The following is a 19,894-nucleotide window of genomic DNA, read 5'->3' on the forward strand; positions in this document are numbered from 1 at the left end:
TCGGGGAATCCATTCAGAATTTGTCTAGGGGCACTCTGTTCACCTAAATTTAAACTCTTGGCAAGATCAAAAATTGCCTTAAACTGATTCTCCCATTATTCATCAACTTCTATTTTTATAACAAAGGTGATCCCCAAGATACTATTTCCAAAAAATAACAAAATCCCCTGTACGTCTCCACGGGGCCTCACTTCCCATCACCCACATCCCTCCTTTCTTCTCCAACCCCATTAGCACCCACAGCTCTAGGTCTCGGTGAGAACAATCCAGTGACAAGTGAAGGGCACTGAGGCAGATTCACCTAGCATTTTGTAGTTGCAGCATGAGAACCCCATTCTCAGTTTCTCCTCCTGGAAGGAGAGGGCTTCGTTCAGCTCTGCAGTGCGCTCACATGATTTCTATCTTTCCAGCCTTTGACTTATTTCCAGTCTCTAACTACCTGATCCTCTGAGGAATTTCTTGACTGACCCCTCCCTTCTGCAGAGTACTTCAGTGGATCCTGGTAAAAGGATCTGCCTTGGGGCTAGAGAATCTCCTACCTTAGGGTGCTGCCAAAATGCAAGTCTTGTGTCCAGTCCCCCTAACCCCCAGACTTCTGTTCTAGAAAATCAGGTTGCATACAGCCTTACACACTGAGTAATGAAAAGGAAGAAAAGTAAAATCGCAAATAATCTCATGACTCAACAATAAACACTGTTGATATTTTAGGATATGGTATGGCATGCATGATATGGTGGGGTGGGGTGGGGTGTGGTATAGTACAGAAGACATAATACATGAGGCAGAATTATACGAAACAATGATTCATTTGTTTATATAAAATTCAATAGTAACTAGGTCTCATGTATTTTTATGCTAAGTCTGGCAACCCTATTACAGCTCTAATCCCAACAGGCTTGTTTTCCTTTATATATATCCTCACCAGTAATCCCCATTTTCAAAAGTTGAGAACCATTAAAATAGCGTTTTGGGAATAATTTGGCCCAGGACATTGATAATATTTTGCTACTCATACACTAGGTGGAAAAACTGTTTCCTTTATTGATTAGTAGTATGTTAATGAAGAAAATGAGAGAGATTTTTGAGTTATTGATTGGCAGTTACAGCTTCAATATGTACTAACTGGTTGATTGCTGTGTATCAATTATTTCTGTTGACTCTGAATGCTAAGTGATGAAAGACTTTTATTTAAAAGTAAATAAAAGATGAAGTTGCCAGGCTAATATCATACAAAGAAGAAATAAAGTAAATTCATGTGGAAAAGATATAATAATATCATTGTTTTTTCTTCCTTAATGCATGAAAAGGAAATGTGAGAAACCCAAGCTTTGTAACCCCCTACAAAGGATCATTTTATCAATGATCACGGGGTTTTGTTTTAGGGAAAGAGGCTGGAGATTGTTCTATTAATTTTTAATTTTTTGCTTATTTTTAAATAAGGAGCTTATCATGGATATGTTTTTTTCTTTTTTATGTTCTCCATAATACTGTCAACAATGCACTCCCTGAACCTGGAAGTGATTTCAAGTCATAATGAGGACTGCACACAAGATATTTGTGACTTGTCAAGCTCACAAGAAATACAGAGGATTGCACCTGAACCTCTGCCCTATCTGTATCAGCTCACTGTCAATCTTTTGACAGTATCATATTTTCAGACAGTAATTTTATAAATTTGGGCACCTAGAGAAATTCTTTAACAGTCTAAAACATTTTCAGGGTGACATTAACAATAGACATTTTTAGGTATCACATGCAGGCAATAATTGCAAAATGAGTTTGTACTGCAAACCTTTCCAAGTTCTTGTAATTAATATAACCATAATAGATGGAAAATAAAGGCAAGGAGATTTCCTTCTTCACATCCTCAGACCTATTCACTCCTATTCGTCATCACCAAGGACTAGTGTGAAAGATAGCCAGAAAGGTTGAGCACTGGAGAGTCTGCAGATGCTCAATGGGTGTTTTTGGAAAATGACACGGCATCCAGGCTGACAAGGAGCCTGAAGGAAGATCTACAATACTAATTAGGGGGAAAGTAATTCTCATTCATCTGGCTTGTTCTGATATCACTTCTTGGCAGTAAAAAGAGACTAAGATAATGTGCAAATCTGACAACTGGGAAGTCGATGAGTTAAAGTAGATACTTGATATCATCTCTCCTTTCTGGTCATCTGGCGTCTGTGCTATTTTGAATATTATTTTCAGTGCTGAAATGATTTTACATGGTCAGAATCACTCAGGTACAGTCCACAGTGGATATGATACAGCAACAACTAAAATCAGAATCAGTGCATGTTTCTAGTTGGTTCAGTCTAAAAAATATATTTAAACAACTGTTACGTTTTTATCCAAAGAATTACTCATCCTAAAAATATGATGCTTTTAACTCTTTTTTGCTCAGTACATTTGTTCTTTTAACTTTGCCGTGACTGACAAGGGCAAGATTCCTATAGAAAGATATATACATTTCCTGTCTGGGACCCAGTACTATTGTACCAGCACTGTGGTAGCCAGTATTTAAATATTAGATTTAAAAGGTAGTGGTTAAGGGAATACCCTCTGGACTCTGAGTTATGTGCATTCAAATCCAGGCCACGTTGTTTACTATAGCTCTGTCACCTTGAGAAGGTTATTTAAACTGCCAAAGCCTGAATTTATCTGTAAAATGAAAATAATAAAGTGAAAATAAAATTGTATCTACCTCATAAGGTAATACAACTAAAGGGCTTAGCACAATTCATGGCATATGTTAGTCAAATAATTTCATCTATTACTATAAGAAATACTATTAACAAATTTAAGTTACAGTATAATTCTCTATAGAAGGTTATAATTATCACAGTTCCTCATGGATTTTCTCCCCTCACATATGACTAGCTGAAATATTGAGGTAGAAATATTTTTTTCCCTCATTTTCTCCTGGGGGTCCTGCTGTTAGCAGCGTATAGGCAGTCAGGAGATAGGAAGTGATGTCTTCATGTTAAACCTCTATTTCCCAAGCAAGGTCAATATAGAAACTCAATTCCTATTTGTCTGGGTGAATCTTTCCCTTTCTTTCAGAAATGGAGACCATTTTCACAGAGCCTTTAGGAGACTCTGATACGAGGGTATTAGTTGGTGAGAGGGAAAGTAATTGTTCCCTTCTTGTGCACTTGGACTGAGAGACATCAAAGTAAGTTATCACCTGTTTTCACATCCCTTGAAATCCTGATTAGTTCTCTAGCAAATGTACTCTTTTCTATTATGTCTCACCACCAGCCCTGGGAAACAGCATGCCTGCTTTTACACTGAAACTTCACTGGTTGTGATTTAAATAAGTTTTATCCTTGTATGGAGCAATGACTTGCATGTACTATAAAAACTTACTTTTCTCTGCACAGATCCATAAATACTGCTTTAAAGTCCCCTTCAGGAATTCAGATCCACCTATCATTGCTTTTATGACTCTTTTCCCCTACAATATTTAAATTTGAAAATGATACTTTTTTTTTTAACTCCCACTCTTCCTACTATTTACAACTAAAGTCATGAGAGAGAGATGAAGTCTAATTTATAATATGAACTATGTACACTTGAAATTAGAAAACAAACCTTGTGAACAAAACATTTTAGAAAGAAATGTACAAAGATAAGGAGAAAAACTGAATTTGAAATCAGAAGTTACGTTTAGTTCCCTTCTCAGCTATTTATGAACTGTGTGACCTTGGGCAGGTCACTAGATTTCTCAGATTCTCAGTTTTATTACCCACAAAATGAGAGTCAGTGGCTGCATGACCCGCCTATTAGAGCTTCAGTGAAGAGAAAATAAGATAATGTGTAAAAGGATTATATAAATTCCAAATCTCCATTCAAATATTTTTAGTAATACAGGATTAACTGTTCAGCTGCTCTTTAGAAATTCTCTTGAAAAGTTCTGAAGAGTTTGGACTATGCACTGCCCTGCTATGTTTCAGGGCCTGGGGTTCACTACAGCCAGAACATCTTACATCACATAATCTTTCTTTTAACATTAGGATATATTGATAAGAGATTATGCAAAAACATACTGACATTTCACCTGAATGATTAGTGAATAATTTTCCTCTATCCTACTTTTAAGAGAAAACTCTTAAAAGTCACAATATTGATTAATACACTCCCTTCATCTACATAATATAATATATTCTTCAAACTTTTTATTATCCCTGAGTGGCTATAAAATCTCAGCTGTTTAAAATGATTTTTTTCAGATTTATAACATTTCATAAAATTTTTAGGTGTAAAAAATATTTGTACTGAGCTAAAACTGTCCTAGCCTCATGGGTGGTTTTTTAAAAGTGTTATACTCTCCAAAGCATAACATCAGTGTATGTACTGTGAGAAAGAAAATAACCATTGGTAGTGCTAGTTTAAACAAAAAATTTATACTAGACAGAATTTTACACCTGATAGTAACAGTATGGATTAAATGACCCCAGAACTCCATTATTTCTGGGCTTAGAAAAAAAAAATCTCTTGGTATCCACAAACATTAATTTCTAGAATATTTTATATGTTTTTTGTTTGAGCATTAAAAAAAAGTTTTTGAAGTATAGTCAGTTTACAATGTTGTGTTAATTTCTGGTGTACACCATAGTGATTCAGGTATACAAATATATATATCTTTTCATATTCTTTTTCATTATAGGCCATTACAAGGTATTGAATATAGTTCCCTGTGCTGTACATTAGGCCCTTGCTGTTTATCTATTTAATACATAGTAGTTAGTATCTGCAAATTCCAAACTTTCAATTCACCCCTTCACACCCCCTCTCCAGTATACTTTAAATATACACATAAACATCTCTGAAATGTTAAAAAGAGAATTTTGGAAGACAATGAAGCATGCTTGGATTTGACTAACTTAAAAGTGACATGAGTAACATACAAATTGAAATAGAGTATACTAGCTCATATCAATGATACAATTACATTGCCTTCTGATCATATATGCTAATCCTGCTTCTTCCTCTCTGAAAATTCTTGTTTAGAAACATTTATCTCAAAATTGGGGTATTATCCAGATGTCAGCCCCATGGAACTAAGAAGTAAGAAAGATGGAAGTTGCCTTAGGACAGCATTTCCCAAAATGAATTTCACAAAACTCTAGGCCCTCAAGATATTCTTAAAAGAAAAAAGAAAAAAAAAAAAAAGAGAGATTATCATATTAAGTGAAGCAAGTCAGAGAAAGACAAATATCATATGGTATCACTTACATGTGGAATCTAAAAAAAAAGTGATACAAATTCTATTGACAAACCAAAAACAGAGTCACAGACATAGAAAACAAAGTAGTTACCAAAGGGGAAAGGGCAGAGGAGGGATAAATTAGGAGTTTGGGATTAACAGATACTGCTATGTATTAAATAGATAAACAACAAAGACCTACTGCATAGCACAGGAGCTTTCAATTTCTTGTAATAATTCATAATGGAAAAGAATCTGAAAAGAAAATATATGTATATATGTAGGTGTATAACTGAATTGCTTTGCTGTACACCTGAAACTAACATTGTAAGTCAACGACACTTCAATGAAAAATAAATTTTTTTAGAAAGGGAAAAAAAAATGAGTTTGTTGCTGGAAGGGGATTCTGTGGTCAAATAAGTTTGTGAAATATGGTATGCTGTGTCTTCCTCCTAGACATTTGCAATATACATTAGTATGTTAAGTAGTTTTAATAGCCCTGCAGTTAAGCTTATCACCAGCTTATTTGATCTGAGAAACATTTTTGACATAATAACTCCTTAATTTTCTGTGGAACATACAATTTCAGAACTGTTTCTGTCCTGAAGGAATCTGTGGTACTGCAAGGAAAGGAAGGACTCAGAGGCAGTAGAGACCCAGAGTTTCATCTTGTGTCATAACCCACATGACACACCTTTCCATGAGGGTGTATGGATGAGAAATCCAGAAAAGAGATCCTTAGAAAAATAAACCTATTCCTCTGCTTGTGGTAGATTAAATTATTGGTTCCATTTCTTCACCCCAATCCCCGCCCAGTCATAGCGTTATACATCCACAGCCTGGCCTTGGTCTCAGCCCTTGACCTCCATATGACTTGCTTTGGCCAATGGGATTTTAGTGGACCTGAAATGATCAAAGGCTTTAAATGTGCTTTGTCCAGCTGTCCTCTTATACTATTGCCTTTTCCATGAGAAGATCACGTCTCAGATTGCTTCTGTTGCAAGTCTTTGTCAACCTAGAATTGACTATCATCTTAGAGCCAAGTCTCACTGATCATAGCCTAGATTGGCCAATCTTGGCCAACCTTAGCCAACCTGCAGATGTACAGACAAAAAATAATTGCAGATTGTTCTATGCCAATGAGTTTAGGGGTGGTTTGCTCTATAGTGTTTTCATGGCAATTGCTGAATTATATACTGCTCCGTAGGAGTTTGCTCCAAAGTAATTAAGGCTGCTATAAATGTCCAAAATAACCGAAAGAGAACATGGGAGTGAAATCAAGTGATGTGTCATAGGGCACTAGATTTGTGGGTTACTGTTTTTTTAAATTCTCTTAATTCTTAAGTTCTCAAAAACTATGTCCTGTCAAAAGCATATCATTGTTTGATAGCTCACTTGTCTCAGTATGGTTATCCCAACGTTTCTAAAGAAAACATGCCCTCCCAGACAGCCCAGGTTTCCCCACTTAAACAAAATGAGATAACGAAAAACATTTAATTGGCATGAAAATAATTTTAAAAGAAATACATCTGCAGTAATATATTAAGACCAAGGATTCTATAAAAATCTCAATTATTATCAAATGTCTTCAAAGTATTAATTTTAGTTTTACTGCTATTCAGCAAAGAGGATGAAGGAGTAGATCAAAAACTCCCCTGACTCATGACCTGGTGGTTCTGGCATGACAACCTTTGGCCCAGCAGGGTCCTCAACTGCCACCAGTGAAGCCCTCCTCACCAGACCCAGGCAAAGACCCCTATGATCTTTTTTTTTTTATATACTTTTTTATTGAGTTATAGTCATTTTACAATGTTGTGTGAAATTCCAGTGTAGAGCACAATTTTTCTGTTATACATGAACATATATTCATTGTCACATTTTTTTTCTCTGTGAGCTACCACAGTGATCCACAAAGACCCCTATGATCTTGGCTAGAACTGTGCTTTTTTTCTCCCTATCACACCTGCATCATCTCTTCTTCTCATTCCTGTGTACCATCTAGTCCTTCTCTCTATTTCTAGAAGTTCCAGCCCCCTCTGCTCCTAGAATTAATCAACTCTGTTTATAAAATGGATGACTGCAGGAATCAAGTGATTCTTGTCTGTAAAACTGCCTTACCTGGCTGCTCAATAAATGCTGACCTGTCTCTCCCTTTTCCTGCCTATTGTACCTATCCTTCTTTTTCCCTAATGGTAGTCCAGTGAGATAGAGAGAGAAAGAAAGGAGGGAGGGAGGGGAGAGATGGAGGAAGGAAGGGAAGGAAAGGAAGGGAAGGGAAGGGAAGGACAGGGAAGGGAAGGAACGGGAAGGAAGGGAAGGGAAGGGAAGGAAAGGGAAGGGAAGTGGAGGAAGGAAGAAGGATGGAAGGAAGGACGGAGAAGGAAGGAAGGAAGAAAGAGGAGAAGAAAGAAAGAAGAGAGCGGAAAGAAAGAACCGAAAGAAAGAAAAAAAGAAGAACAAGGGAGAAGAGAGAAAGAAAGAAAAGAAAGGAAAGAAAGAAAGGGAGAAAGAGAGAAAGAAAGAAAGGAAGGAAATCTCACTAGACTACTTTATCTTTCTCTGTGTGTATATGAATATGAGTGAAGTAGTCATAAATAAGAAACCAGCATTATTGATAGCTATTGGTATTCACATTTGTCCTTCTAGGATTTGACTGTGACTAACATTAACAGCCAGCTGAAGAGCACACTATCTAAAGAACACAGAATCTAGATGAAACAGCAGATCTGGATTTGAATCATAGCTTCAGAACTTACTGTATGATAAGCTAGTACCCTCTCTTCAACCCAATTTCTTCATCTGAAAATTGGGAGTAATAATTTTTAATAAGATACCATCTATGAAAGATAATATCTAATGGGATACTATAGATGAAGAGCTTAGCACAATGCCAAACACACAGTCAGCACTCAGTAAATGCCAGCTATTATAATTACTGAATAAGAGCTGAGTTTGTATGTGATAGCATATTTACTTTATAATATAAATTACTACCTTGAAACAAGCACACTGTTAACATTATCTTCATTTTAAAATCACTGCTTTTATGAGCTGAAATGCAGGGGCAAGAAGGAAGGAAGATTTATTGTATTAATTCATCTCACTCCCGCCATGTTTCTAATCTGCTTTACACATAACATAAATGGAGTTTAGGGGTATCCCTGAAAAAAACCCTGAAGGTTAATGTGTATCATCTACATGCTTGACAGCATAAGCAAATTACTGGCTGGTCAGATCAAGGTGAAACACGGTGAAATGAACACACTGGCCACACCTCTACTTTAAGGCTACCTGAAAGGGAAAAAAAAAAAAAAAAAAAAAAAAAAAGCTTGAAGCATAGCTATTTTAACAAATAGGAGTAGGAGTGATTAATTACTTTTTACTGTCATTCAACAGCTTATCACCCAGGGAGTAACCTCATTTCTCCAATTCCCATAAATTTAATAGAGGTCACATCATGGCCTACTTGGCTGAAAAGCACTGTTCCTGAAACCCTGATGGTACTTTTAAGTCCACCGATGTGTGAACATAATTCTCTGCATCTCTTAGCCCCACACACTCTGTCTCTCCCAGGGAGACACTTTAGTAGATCTATGTGGCACCATGTGGAAAGTTACAAGGGATGAGCTCTCTGATTCATTCCTCTTTCATGTAACAAGATGAGAAAAAATTTAAAACCAATGGGTGTTATTCTATGGCATAGAGATTCTTTCCACTCTGTTAAGGGAGTATAAAAAGATATTTATTAAAACTGAAAACTATTAGTTATGAGACCCTTGCAGTGTGAACACTTAGTTTGGTATCTCAAAAGGAATTGTAAAGATCCCATTGAAAAATTTGCAGGATAAGATGGTGGTTAGCTGTTGTGCCTAAAGTCCATCCCTCTGTATGCATTAACCCACATGAAGAGATTTATGAAAAGAAGGCTAACTGCAAAGGCCTGCCAGATGCTAGGTGGAATTTTCCAAAAAACAAAGCCCTAAGAAAGAACGAATGATAAAACATAGATTATTACCTCTACCTATTGCATGCCCAACTAAGAGACACAGGGCCTTTAGCAACTAGAATGCCATTAGTCCCCTACTTTGTTCAAGGACACATTCCTGGGGCTCTCAATGCTATTTCACCCTCTAATTTCACGATTAGTACTCTCTTTTTTATATCTATGCATAAATGCATAAATGTTAATCCCTAATGGAAATTGACAAGCAATGGTTTATTTCACCTTGAGATATGAAGTTAATGAGAAGAGGTGGTGAAAGAAAGAGTGGTGAACACTGGGGGTTGAAGTTTGTTTTGTTTTTTCCGTCTTCCAATTCTCCTGGCAAAGAAAGTTATCTATGTAAGTTCTAACAGTACTGAGGCTGGCTGCAAGGAGACTCAGGAAGAAACTACCAACCCAATCTCTACCAAACATTTGGCTTAGACCATGCTCTTGTACAGGCAGGCCTTAGGAATCCTGATTCTACACAGTGAAAAGAAAGCAAAAAAAAAAAAAAAAAAAAAAAGAAGCAGGTGTAATCCTAAAGTCATAGTTTCCAAAAGAAAACCATTAGAAGTTTCACTGAATAAGATGAGTGCTACTGAAGAAGTTCTACTGAATGTCTTAACATAGGTGCTAGGTACTAAGGTTTAAAAAATTAGTGAATAGAATAATTTAGGACAATGTGTCTGATGTGAAGGCAAGAGAACTTTCGATTAAAAAAAATCAGTTCTAGCCTCTGTTACTTACTGGGGCAAATCACTAGACCTCTTTTAGCACAGGTTTTCTTCTCTTTTTTTAAATTATGTAAGTTTCAGTAGATTATCATTATAATTCAACATCTTTATTCACTACAAAGTGGTCACCAGCACAAGTCTAATTACCATCTATCACTATGCAGTTGACTCCCTTCACGCATCATTTTTAGTACCTGTCAAATGAGACAAACTGTTTTAACTACTTCATGGAGACATTAAAAAGTCAGATGTAATTATATACATAAAAATGTCTTAGAAATTGTAAAAATTCATTAGTAATAGCATCTTTAATACCTTGCCTTTTTTAGAGATCGTCTTCTACATTCCTGGCTTGATATTATCACTTACTGATGCTTGTAGTTTAAAATTCATTCTACAATTTAATTTTTGATTTGTTTATAATTTTCTCTATTTCCTCCAATTCCCTAATTTCACTTTTTCAAAATAACCAATGAATACTGCCTCTTCAGATTATCTTTTATATTCTGATTTAGGAGAACATCTTCAGGATTTACTGTTGGGCTTTCCAGCCTCTCCATCTTTGGCTCCACTCCTTCTATATTGGCTTCATTCTCAGGCAGATGTTTGTCCCATGTAGTAAAGAAGGGTCCCTCAACACTGAGCTCCTGCAGTCATAACACCTGTACCTCAAAAAAGGCTATAACATGAGGTAGAAACAGTTCTCCAGAGGAGTTCAAGTCTGTAGGATGGGGAAAGAAATGCAGAACATTCCAGAACACCAGACATACATGACTGATCTCATAAAAATTAACAAGGAAAAGGGTAAGTGTGTAAAAGACAAGTGGTAAAGGATCTCAGCAAACAATCCATAAACCACAAATTGTAAATGACTAACGAATAAACAAAAAGGTCTATTCTCACAAATAACTAAGAAAAGCAGGTGGCAACATTTTAAAGAATAGTAATAAGCCCACACTTTCTTAAAGAGCTACTGGCAAAAAAGATGGAAATAAAAGCTATGATTTTTTTTTCCTGGAGTAAAGCACAGAAGCACACAACACCCTTATATATAAGAAAAACTAAAATAAATGAACTAAGTATTCAACTAAAGATATTAGTAAAACAAAAAAAATACTATACAGGAACAAAACAAAATAAAACAAAAACACTTAGGAAAGCAAGAGAAAAAAATAACAAAGGCAACATAAAAACCAAAATCAGTGAATTAGGAAGCAGAGTAGGAGAATTAATAAATTAATCTAAGACTGTGTTGTTTTTAAGAAAACAAAATAATTAAACCCCTGCAATTCTAATTAAGAAATAAACAGAGAAAACAAAACTGTATGGTACTAAGAGTGAAAAAGGGAATGACACCACTGGCACACAGGCATTTAAAATGTTCTAAGAATGTAATATTCTTCAGTGTAATGACAGACTTTGCAATCTTAATGAAACTGATCATTTTCTAGAAAAATATAACAAAATTGATATAAAACATTGAAAACCTTCACAGAACAATAATCAAATAAAAGGAGCTGGGCTCAGTTTTTTTAAACTATTTATTTCAAAATGTTCCAGAGTATTGAAAAAGATGAGAATCTTTCCAATTTGGTTTATACTGTTAGCATAAGCCTGACACCAAAATGTGATAAACATAACTCAAAATAAGTAACGTATTTGGAAAAAATCTAATTATAAATTTCTAAATGAAAATAATTCAGTAGGAATTAGAACAGCCCAATTTAAAGATGAATAAAACTCAAAACAAGCAGTATACACATACACATGGCCAATAAACATGAGTGGTTATGAATCAAATTAAAGTGAGGTGCCATTTTTGCTCATCTGATTAGCAAAGAATAAACAGATTAAAACATTGCTAATAACTAGTGTGCATGAGGATACAGAAAAACAAGAACTTAAATACCTTGTTGGGAAAAGTATTTTTACAACTTTTCTGGAGAGCACTTTCATGATATGTATTTTCTAAAATATGTTTTTTGAATTGTAATATATACACCTGACTCAGCAATTCTGATATGCAAGAAGACTTTATAACAGATAGAGTATTACAATTTAGAAATGATCAAATGTGTGGGCAAAGATGCACAAAGGCTGCTTAATGTATGTTATTTACGACATTAAAAAATTTCAGTGCCACTAGAGAAATTTCTCACTAGGGAAAACATTAAATGGGGAGGTCTCATGAAAAGGATTTGTGTCTTTATAAAAGAGACCCCAGTGAGCTCTCTGACTCTCTTTCTGCCACGGGAAGTTTCAATGAGAAATTGGCAGTCTGCAAACTTAAAGAGGGACTTCACCAGAATTGGACTATACCGCACCCTGATTTTGGACTTCCATGCCTCCAGAACTATGAGAAATATATATATATATATATATATATATATATATATATATATATTTTTTTTTTTTTAAGCCAACTAGTCCTTAGTTTTTTGTTACAGCAGCCTGATCGGACTAAGGCAATGAGCATGAAACCGATTCTTTGTAGAGTGATTATTAAATAAGGTAACAGATGGAGAACTCTTAGAACATTGCTTGTAACAGTGAGCACTATTTAAATGTTTGCAATTACCATCATTATAAAAAGAAGTAGAGTTAATAATGGGGAAAATAAAGCCAGTGATTTAGCAGAAAATCTTGAGACACTCTCCTAAAATGCAGAGGAGAAACAAATCAGAAAGCCTAATTGACATGAAGGATAGAGATGGAAGATACAACTTTAGAATTACTTTCGTAAGAAAGAAAATGTCAGTTGGAATGAGAATAATAAAGATGTAAGTGAAGGAAACTTTTCTAAGTTAAAAAAGAAAAAAATGCTGAGAAAGGAAACACAAATACCTTACCTCTTTCCAGGCAAAATAAATGACAATAGAACACATCTGGATTCATGGTAGCAATAATTAAGGATATTTTGAATTGCAAGAATATAGAAAAAATGTATGTTTAGGGAAAAAGAATAAATAAGGAAGTTCTTTTAAATTTTGTTGTTTCATCAAAAAAAGTATCGTTTTTTTCTTCTCTATATGTTAAATAGATGAATATAAATAGAGAACTATGTATTTAAAGAAATGGTTATGTCTCAAGAAACATATACTCACCCTCATTCATTTGCATGTGTAAAGCCAGCAAAAATATATTCGCAGCTATGCACGAACTCAGAAAAGTTACCATCCATATAACTAACCCCTCTTGCAAAAACTACTTGGAAGCGGGTGCTAGCAAACTGAAAGATGGTTAAGAAAAAAAATAATAATAAAGTCATAATACAAAAGGACTTGCCAACTTCTCTCTGTGAATATCACTAAATACAACCCTCATCTCATGGCAAGTGTCCTCAAACAGGAGATCACAGTAATAGAATGTGGAGGGGCTGATGCAGCCTTTCACAATGGCTGCTGAATAAAACTTCAGAGCAAAACTTATTATGAATTATTACCTTTATTTATAAGAATCAGTCCATAATTTGACCCAAAAAATCCTATGGAAAATTATTTCCTCGGATATGATTGTTCTTCTTAACTCAAACTCCAGTTAAACGTGATAATAGTTGTACTAATACAAAAGGAGGGGGATAAAATGAAAGATACCTAAATCTTAACATGATTTTTTTTAAAGTAAACTTGACTTTGAGGTAATTGTAGATTCTTATGCAGTTGTAAGAAATAATGTAGAGAGATCCCATTTACTCTAAGCAGGTTCTTCCATTGGTAAGTTCTTATAAAACTAGTCCTGCCACTACAATATTAACATTCATGCATTCCACCAATCTTAAAATTTCTCCAACTTTACTCATACTTGTGTGTGTGTGATGTGTGTGTTTATGTCTTCTATGTATCTATCCACCAAAGCCAAGATACAGTACAGTTTACAGTCCTATCACTATGAGGATTCCTTCCTTTATAACCACAACACCCTTTCTACCCCTAACTGCTCCAATCACTGATCTGTTCTCTATCCCTATAATTTTGTCATGTAATCAAACAGTATATAACTTCTTGGGATGAGCTTTTTTCCACTCAGCATAATTCCCTAGGGATTCACTTAAGTTGTTGCATTATCACTCACTTGTTTATTCTTGTAGCTGAATAATATTTCACAGAATAGATATACCACAGTTTGTTTAATTATTCACCATTTCAGGGCATCTAGACTGCTTCAAATTTAGGGCTTTTATGAATTAAGTTGCCATAAACATTCACATATGGATTTCTGGGTGAACGTTAAGTCTTCATTTCTCTGGAATAAGGGCCCAAGGTGCACTTGCTGAGTTGTAAAGTACATGTTTAGTTTTTTGAGCAACTGCCATATTGTTTTCTCCAGTGGCTGTACCATTTTATATTCCTATCAGCAATGTGTAAGTGATCCAATTCCTGACCATTCTCAGCTTTTGGTGCTGTCACTATTTTTCATTTTAATAGGTATGTCGTGATATTGTAGTTTTAATTTACATTTCTCTGACAACTAATGATGTCAAACAATAAACATGTCAAACACCTTTTTATGAGCTTATGTACCATCTGAATGTTCTCTTCAATAAAAAAATCTGTTCATGTCTTTTGCCCATTTTCCGATTGGATTCTTTTTTTTTAACTGTTGAGTTTTGATTCCATTATGGTAGAGATATACTCCAAATGATTTTAATATTTTTCTCTTTCTTGAGGTTTGTTTTATTGCCCATGATATGGTCTATATCAGTGACTTTTCCATGGGTGCTTGAGAAAAATATGTATTCTGCTATTGTTAGGTGGAGTGTTTTATATACATGCCAATTACATTCTGTTGGTTGATTGTGTCATTCAGACCTTCTGGATCTTTGCTGATTTTTTTTTCCAGTATTTCTATCATTTGCTGAGGGTAGGACATTAAAATATCCAACTATAATTGTAACATGAGGATATTTTTATATGTCTTAGATTTTAATTGAAAACACATAAAAAGAAGCAAAGCATATGAAAAAGGAATGCAAAAATTATGTACAATATAAAATTTATTATATAAAAACATGTAAAGTATGGAAAGAAATATGCTAAAAATTAATAGCAATTATACATGGTTATAGGGTTATGAGTGACTTACTCTCCAACTTTAGTTTTTTTGCAATTTCCAAAACAATATAAAAATCTTAAAATTTTCTGATTGGTTGAATGATATGTATATACTCTTATCTGCAAATATCTGATAAAACTCAGATAATGCCACATTTTTCAAGATTTATTGTTCTCTCCCAGATTCTCATGGATCACTCAAAATTATATTCCAAAAGTATGGTGGGTAAACTTCACACAATATTCTAATAAGGGAGAATCTATTAGCAATAGCAGTCTTACTAACAATGATCCTAATTAAAGAAAACTTTGTGGTTGCATTTTTTAAAATAGGACCCATAACTTAATACTTAATCTTGGTTATTTCTGCTAGTATTGGGCTTTATGTTATCTGTTTTTAAACAAACCTTGAAATTCCTTTGTGCCACAACTTCTGAAAACAGGTTTGATATTTATTTCTTAAAAGAACTTTGAGATGCCTTAGAAAAAGGTTTTATAACTCCAAAGTATTATCTTGTTTTTATAAAATATTGAATATATTTTATAAAATATGTATTTCTTATTAAAATTTGAGCTTATGATTCTAATTTACTACTGAAATCTCATTTTAATATCTAGCTTCTTACCAAAACAACTATACTCACAAGAGTTTTCACTGCATATTCCCTTAAATATGCTTTTAATTTGTCCATGCTTCATTCAAAAATATCATAAATTTCCTTTCAAAACAAAAAATTGACACCTAATTTTTCCTAATTCAGTCTTCTCACCGATAGACTGTATCAGGCAGTTTAAAAGTTTTATTACCTTATCTCCGTGACTTATTTCACCAAAGAGGTAAAGAATATAGCTTCAGACAAATATAACTTGGAACTAAGTCACCATTCCTACATTCAAACAAATACATCTCATATTGAAGTCCTTTATCTTCTAGAAAATTAGCTTCTCAGTCTTTACAAATGTCTGCATGAAATTTTTAAAATTCAACAAAATATCTGGAATATGTTTTGTAATCCTGATACCAGTATTTTTGTGTATATTTACTGTAATTCTGCCTTTAACTTCAACGTATTTATAACAATTTGCCTCATTGCAAAGCTTATTTCAAAGACATAACACTTTGACAAACAAATTAAGCAATCTTTGATAAAAACAGTAAAGTTTTCTATCTTATAGTACTTGACTGATAAACCAAAATCACCACAAATATACATAAACCTACCCAGCAGGCTGCCTGTTTTCCCATTTTAAGGTGAATTGAAAAGTTATCTTTGTCTCTCCTTGCTGTCTTATAGTTTGGTTTCATAAAGTATACTCTTCAGGGTGTTATGACTGATCATTTAATTCCTTTTCTAGCCTTGAATCTCATAGAAGTAGAGAATATTACAGACACTAGAAGACCAGGCATTTATTCTTCACTTTCTCCCAGTGTTCATAGACAAAGTCTTTAATATTATTAAATCTGAAGGTCAGCTTCCTTTTGTCACATAAGAGTTGAATGTCCTTGTGGAAGTTACTTCCTGACTACTCTGTGAATGTCCCAGGCATTTATCCCACAAAAAGTGTGCCAGAGAGGAGACGTGTCTGCTCCATGGCAGAAGAGAGGAACACAAGGGGAGGCAGGGGCAAAGAGTACATTTTGTTTGCTTAAGATTTTATGTTAAAAAAAAAAAAATCCATGAGATTTGAGCATTTAAGATGAAAAAAATGTCAACTTAATTTAGAGGATAACATTAATCAAAGTCTAGAATTTTAATACTATGATATGCTAATAAATATAACTACATAATTTCTAGTCATTTAACTTTTTACTGATTTGGGCTTTATAAAGAGCTATGCCATACAGAAACCTTTTTTTTTTTTTTCTGAAAAACTATTTGTTTAGGTATTTCTGGGTCCTATGGGATCAGACTGGTAGCAAAAATTCATGAAAAAGACCTATCTAAATTAGAATTTAATGGCAGTAATTTTGTCTGACAATCACTAGTAATTACTCAATAAATATACATTGACTTAACTATACAGTAACAAATTTCATCCATCAAATTAGAAAAGACTTAAAAATGATATGAATTCTCAGAATTGACCGGATATCCAGGCAAAAGTTAGTAGCACCAAGTAACTACCAGTTCAAACACCTAGATTCTCTGTCAGTTTATAGTTTTTGGATAAAATTAAGAAGAGAAATACGTTTTAGAACAGAATATAGCCATTCTCAACCAAATTGCACCTTAAAAAATAATTGACAATAATTTAGTGTAAATGGCAAGCCCATCTCAACTGAATCTATGAAAGAAAATTTGGTTTTAATAATATTTAAGCAAACAGGATTTAGAATATAAGAAATATTACATTAGGTGTATATAAAAAGGTGACAACTCTAAATATTACTACCCCTGGTGAGAAAGCATAGGGGAGACAGAAAAGAGCAAAGATATTCTGAATAAGGTCACTTAAATAGAGGTGGAGTTTCCTCTTCCCCATCAGCCTTGATTCTAAGAAACAGTAGAAAACTCTGAGGGAAAAGAAAGTGCCGATCTACCCTTGCCATATTATTGACACTCCTTAATGTTTTGGGTTCTCCCCCCAAAATTAATTTTCTTTTCTCCAGTTTATCTATGGTGCCCAGAAACCACTGACTTCCTGGAATTTTTATTAAGAATTTCACATTCCTGCCATGTTTTTCAGAACTGTGGCCTCTGCCAATAAGTTCTAATAAATTTTCACTTCTTTTCTTTCAATAACATCCTAGAGAATATGATTCAGACTCAAATTAATCACCGATCATGTTAATGGCTCCTAGGAGTTTACTTCTGACACCCTTTATTATATTAAATCAAACTTGATACTGTGCTAGATCATTGCTCAGCTAGGTTTTCGTAAAAGCACTGGTATTTAATATGATTTATACTTGGCTTTCTATTAATATCTTTGCTTATTGTGTGTTTTATTTTTAAAACCGACATTCTTATCTAATGGCATCCCTTTAAAATATATCGTACTTTAAAAATATTTTACAGGAAGCATTTTACAGTAAAATGTGTTACTTAAAGTCACTTAATAGTGAACAGGAACAATTTACTTAATTTATAATAAAAATGTCAATACTTTACTTGTAGTTTGGAAAAGTATGTGTACATATATATGCTTTGCTTATTTAAAAGATCAATTATATGTCAAGGTGATTAGAAATTTAATGTATTGTGTTTTTTTAAAGCTTTGCAGCAAAGGGGCAGCTCTGGGAAAACCATTTGAAGCATCTTCTGAAGATATAGCAAGCGTGGCAAGTTTCATTGAGACAAAGCTTGTTATGTGCTATTTACGAATGAGGAAACCTGACCTTGCCCTGAATCACGCGCACAGGTAAAATGAAGTGTAAATAACTGCAAGAAAGTACCGTCCATGCAAGCGGAGGCTATAACATGAGCTCCTATGGTTAACTTCCATTCCATTTACATATAAGACAAAACAAAAAACATTACTTTACTACCTGGTTTATATTAAGCTAGACAATCATAGAGATCACAAAGGGCATCTCAAAACCTAATGGAAGAAATAGACACATAAATAACTATCTATAATGCAGGACAACATAAAAAGGCAGATAACTGCAGTAGCAATTACTGCAGGAAAAAAAAAAAAAAAAAAAAAGGAGCAGATGAATAAAGTAAGTAAGGGATAAGAAGGATTTCCAAAATTGCCCAGGATATTGAGAATGGTAGGTGGAAATTTCAACCATGAACCAATGAGCAACGACTTAAAAGTCTGTGGTTTTTTGGTGATGGTATAGCTGATTAAGAGGATGCTGTCTATGCAGGGTGAGTGTGACAGTTGTCCAAAAGTGTGAAACACTTTTTTATCTAGACCTTTAAAGATTTCTTTTGTATATTTCTATTATTTCTATCCCTCTTCAGACCTTTGAATCATTGTGTTATCTTGTGGCTTCCCAGAATCCTCAGGGTTACCCAGGCCTATCTTTTTTTCCCTAAAAATGCCCTCTATCTCCTGTCTCCTAAAGGCCTTGCTCTTATCATGGGTAATACTCAGTTTAATCTACAAAAGATAAAGTGACTATATTATGCCTTTCAAATAACTCTTTTCTTAGAATTATCATGCCTCTATCTCTACTTCCCTGACTTAGAGCAATTTACCTAGAACTTTAGTCTTGCCCATTCTCTGATCTCACATATTCTGGATTTCTTTTGGATACAAATAACAAAACTAATATCAGCATGAAAACGCAATGCCTGCCCTGTTAATTACCAGTAGGAAACATAAGTCTCAATTATACTAAGACTCATTATGTGAGCGGGAGATCTGCCAACATGGTAAAATTCATTTACAACTCTACATTCACTATGATGGCAAAAGTTCCACCAAAGATTCTTCACAGCCCTAAGCTTGTAGACTGCAAGCCTGTAGGCTTAAGCTTAACATTAAGAACCTGCAGACAACAAAATTACTTTGAAATTCACAAGGTAACCTGCTTGAAAGAAATATTCTTTCTTAAGTAAACTGCAGAACCTAAATGCAGATTCTCTTTGACACCAAAAGAAATTCTGACTGTATTTTCTGCAAACATTTTATGCAACCATAGCTTCTGGACATATGGTATATCGAAGAATGTTACTGCATTTCCATTTGAAAGGAACAATATTGGAAAAGCAACATATATTTCAGTATGTCAAAATATTGGAATTTCTGGGCTACTTGGGTGACTTGTGAGTACAATGGAAAAAATAACTGAAATCAGGAATAGTCCAGAAAATCTATAGGCATATGTAAACAATGATGAATTGAGATACACTTGAAAAAAATCATCACCTTCTCCATGGCTTTAACTATACATAAAAAGGGTCACCAACATGGCCTACATATTAAGGAAAATATCTCCTGGACTTTAGAATAGTTTGAT

The 19,894-nt window shown here is 34.2% G+C and overlaps 1 protein-coding gene across 1 annotated transcript in view; it reads left to right on the top strand.

Moving 5' to 3' along the window:
• The window catches only part of SPATA16 (spermatogenesis associated 16), a 181,268-nt gene that overhangs the window by 27,603 nt on the left and 133,771 nt on the right, over positions 1 to 19,894 (top strand). Inside the window, exon 2 of the mRNA XM_032484198.1 lies at positions 18,197 to 18,342. Within this exon, the coding sequence (XP_032340089.1) occupies positions 18,197 to 18,342 (146 nt within the window). The remainder of the gene's footprint in view (positions 1 to 18,196; positions 18,343 to 19,894) is intronic.

The sequence above is a fragment of the Camelus ferus genome, chromosome 1, assembly GCF_009834535.1.
Source record: "Camelus ferus isolate YT-003-E chromosome 1, BCGSAC_Cfer_1.0, whole genome shotgun sequence".
Lineage (NCBI taxonomy): Eukaryota > Metazoa > Chordata > Mammalia > Artiodactyla > Camelidae > Camelus > Camelus ferus.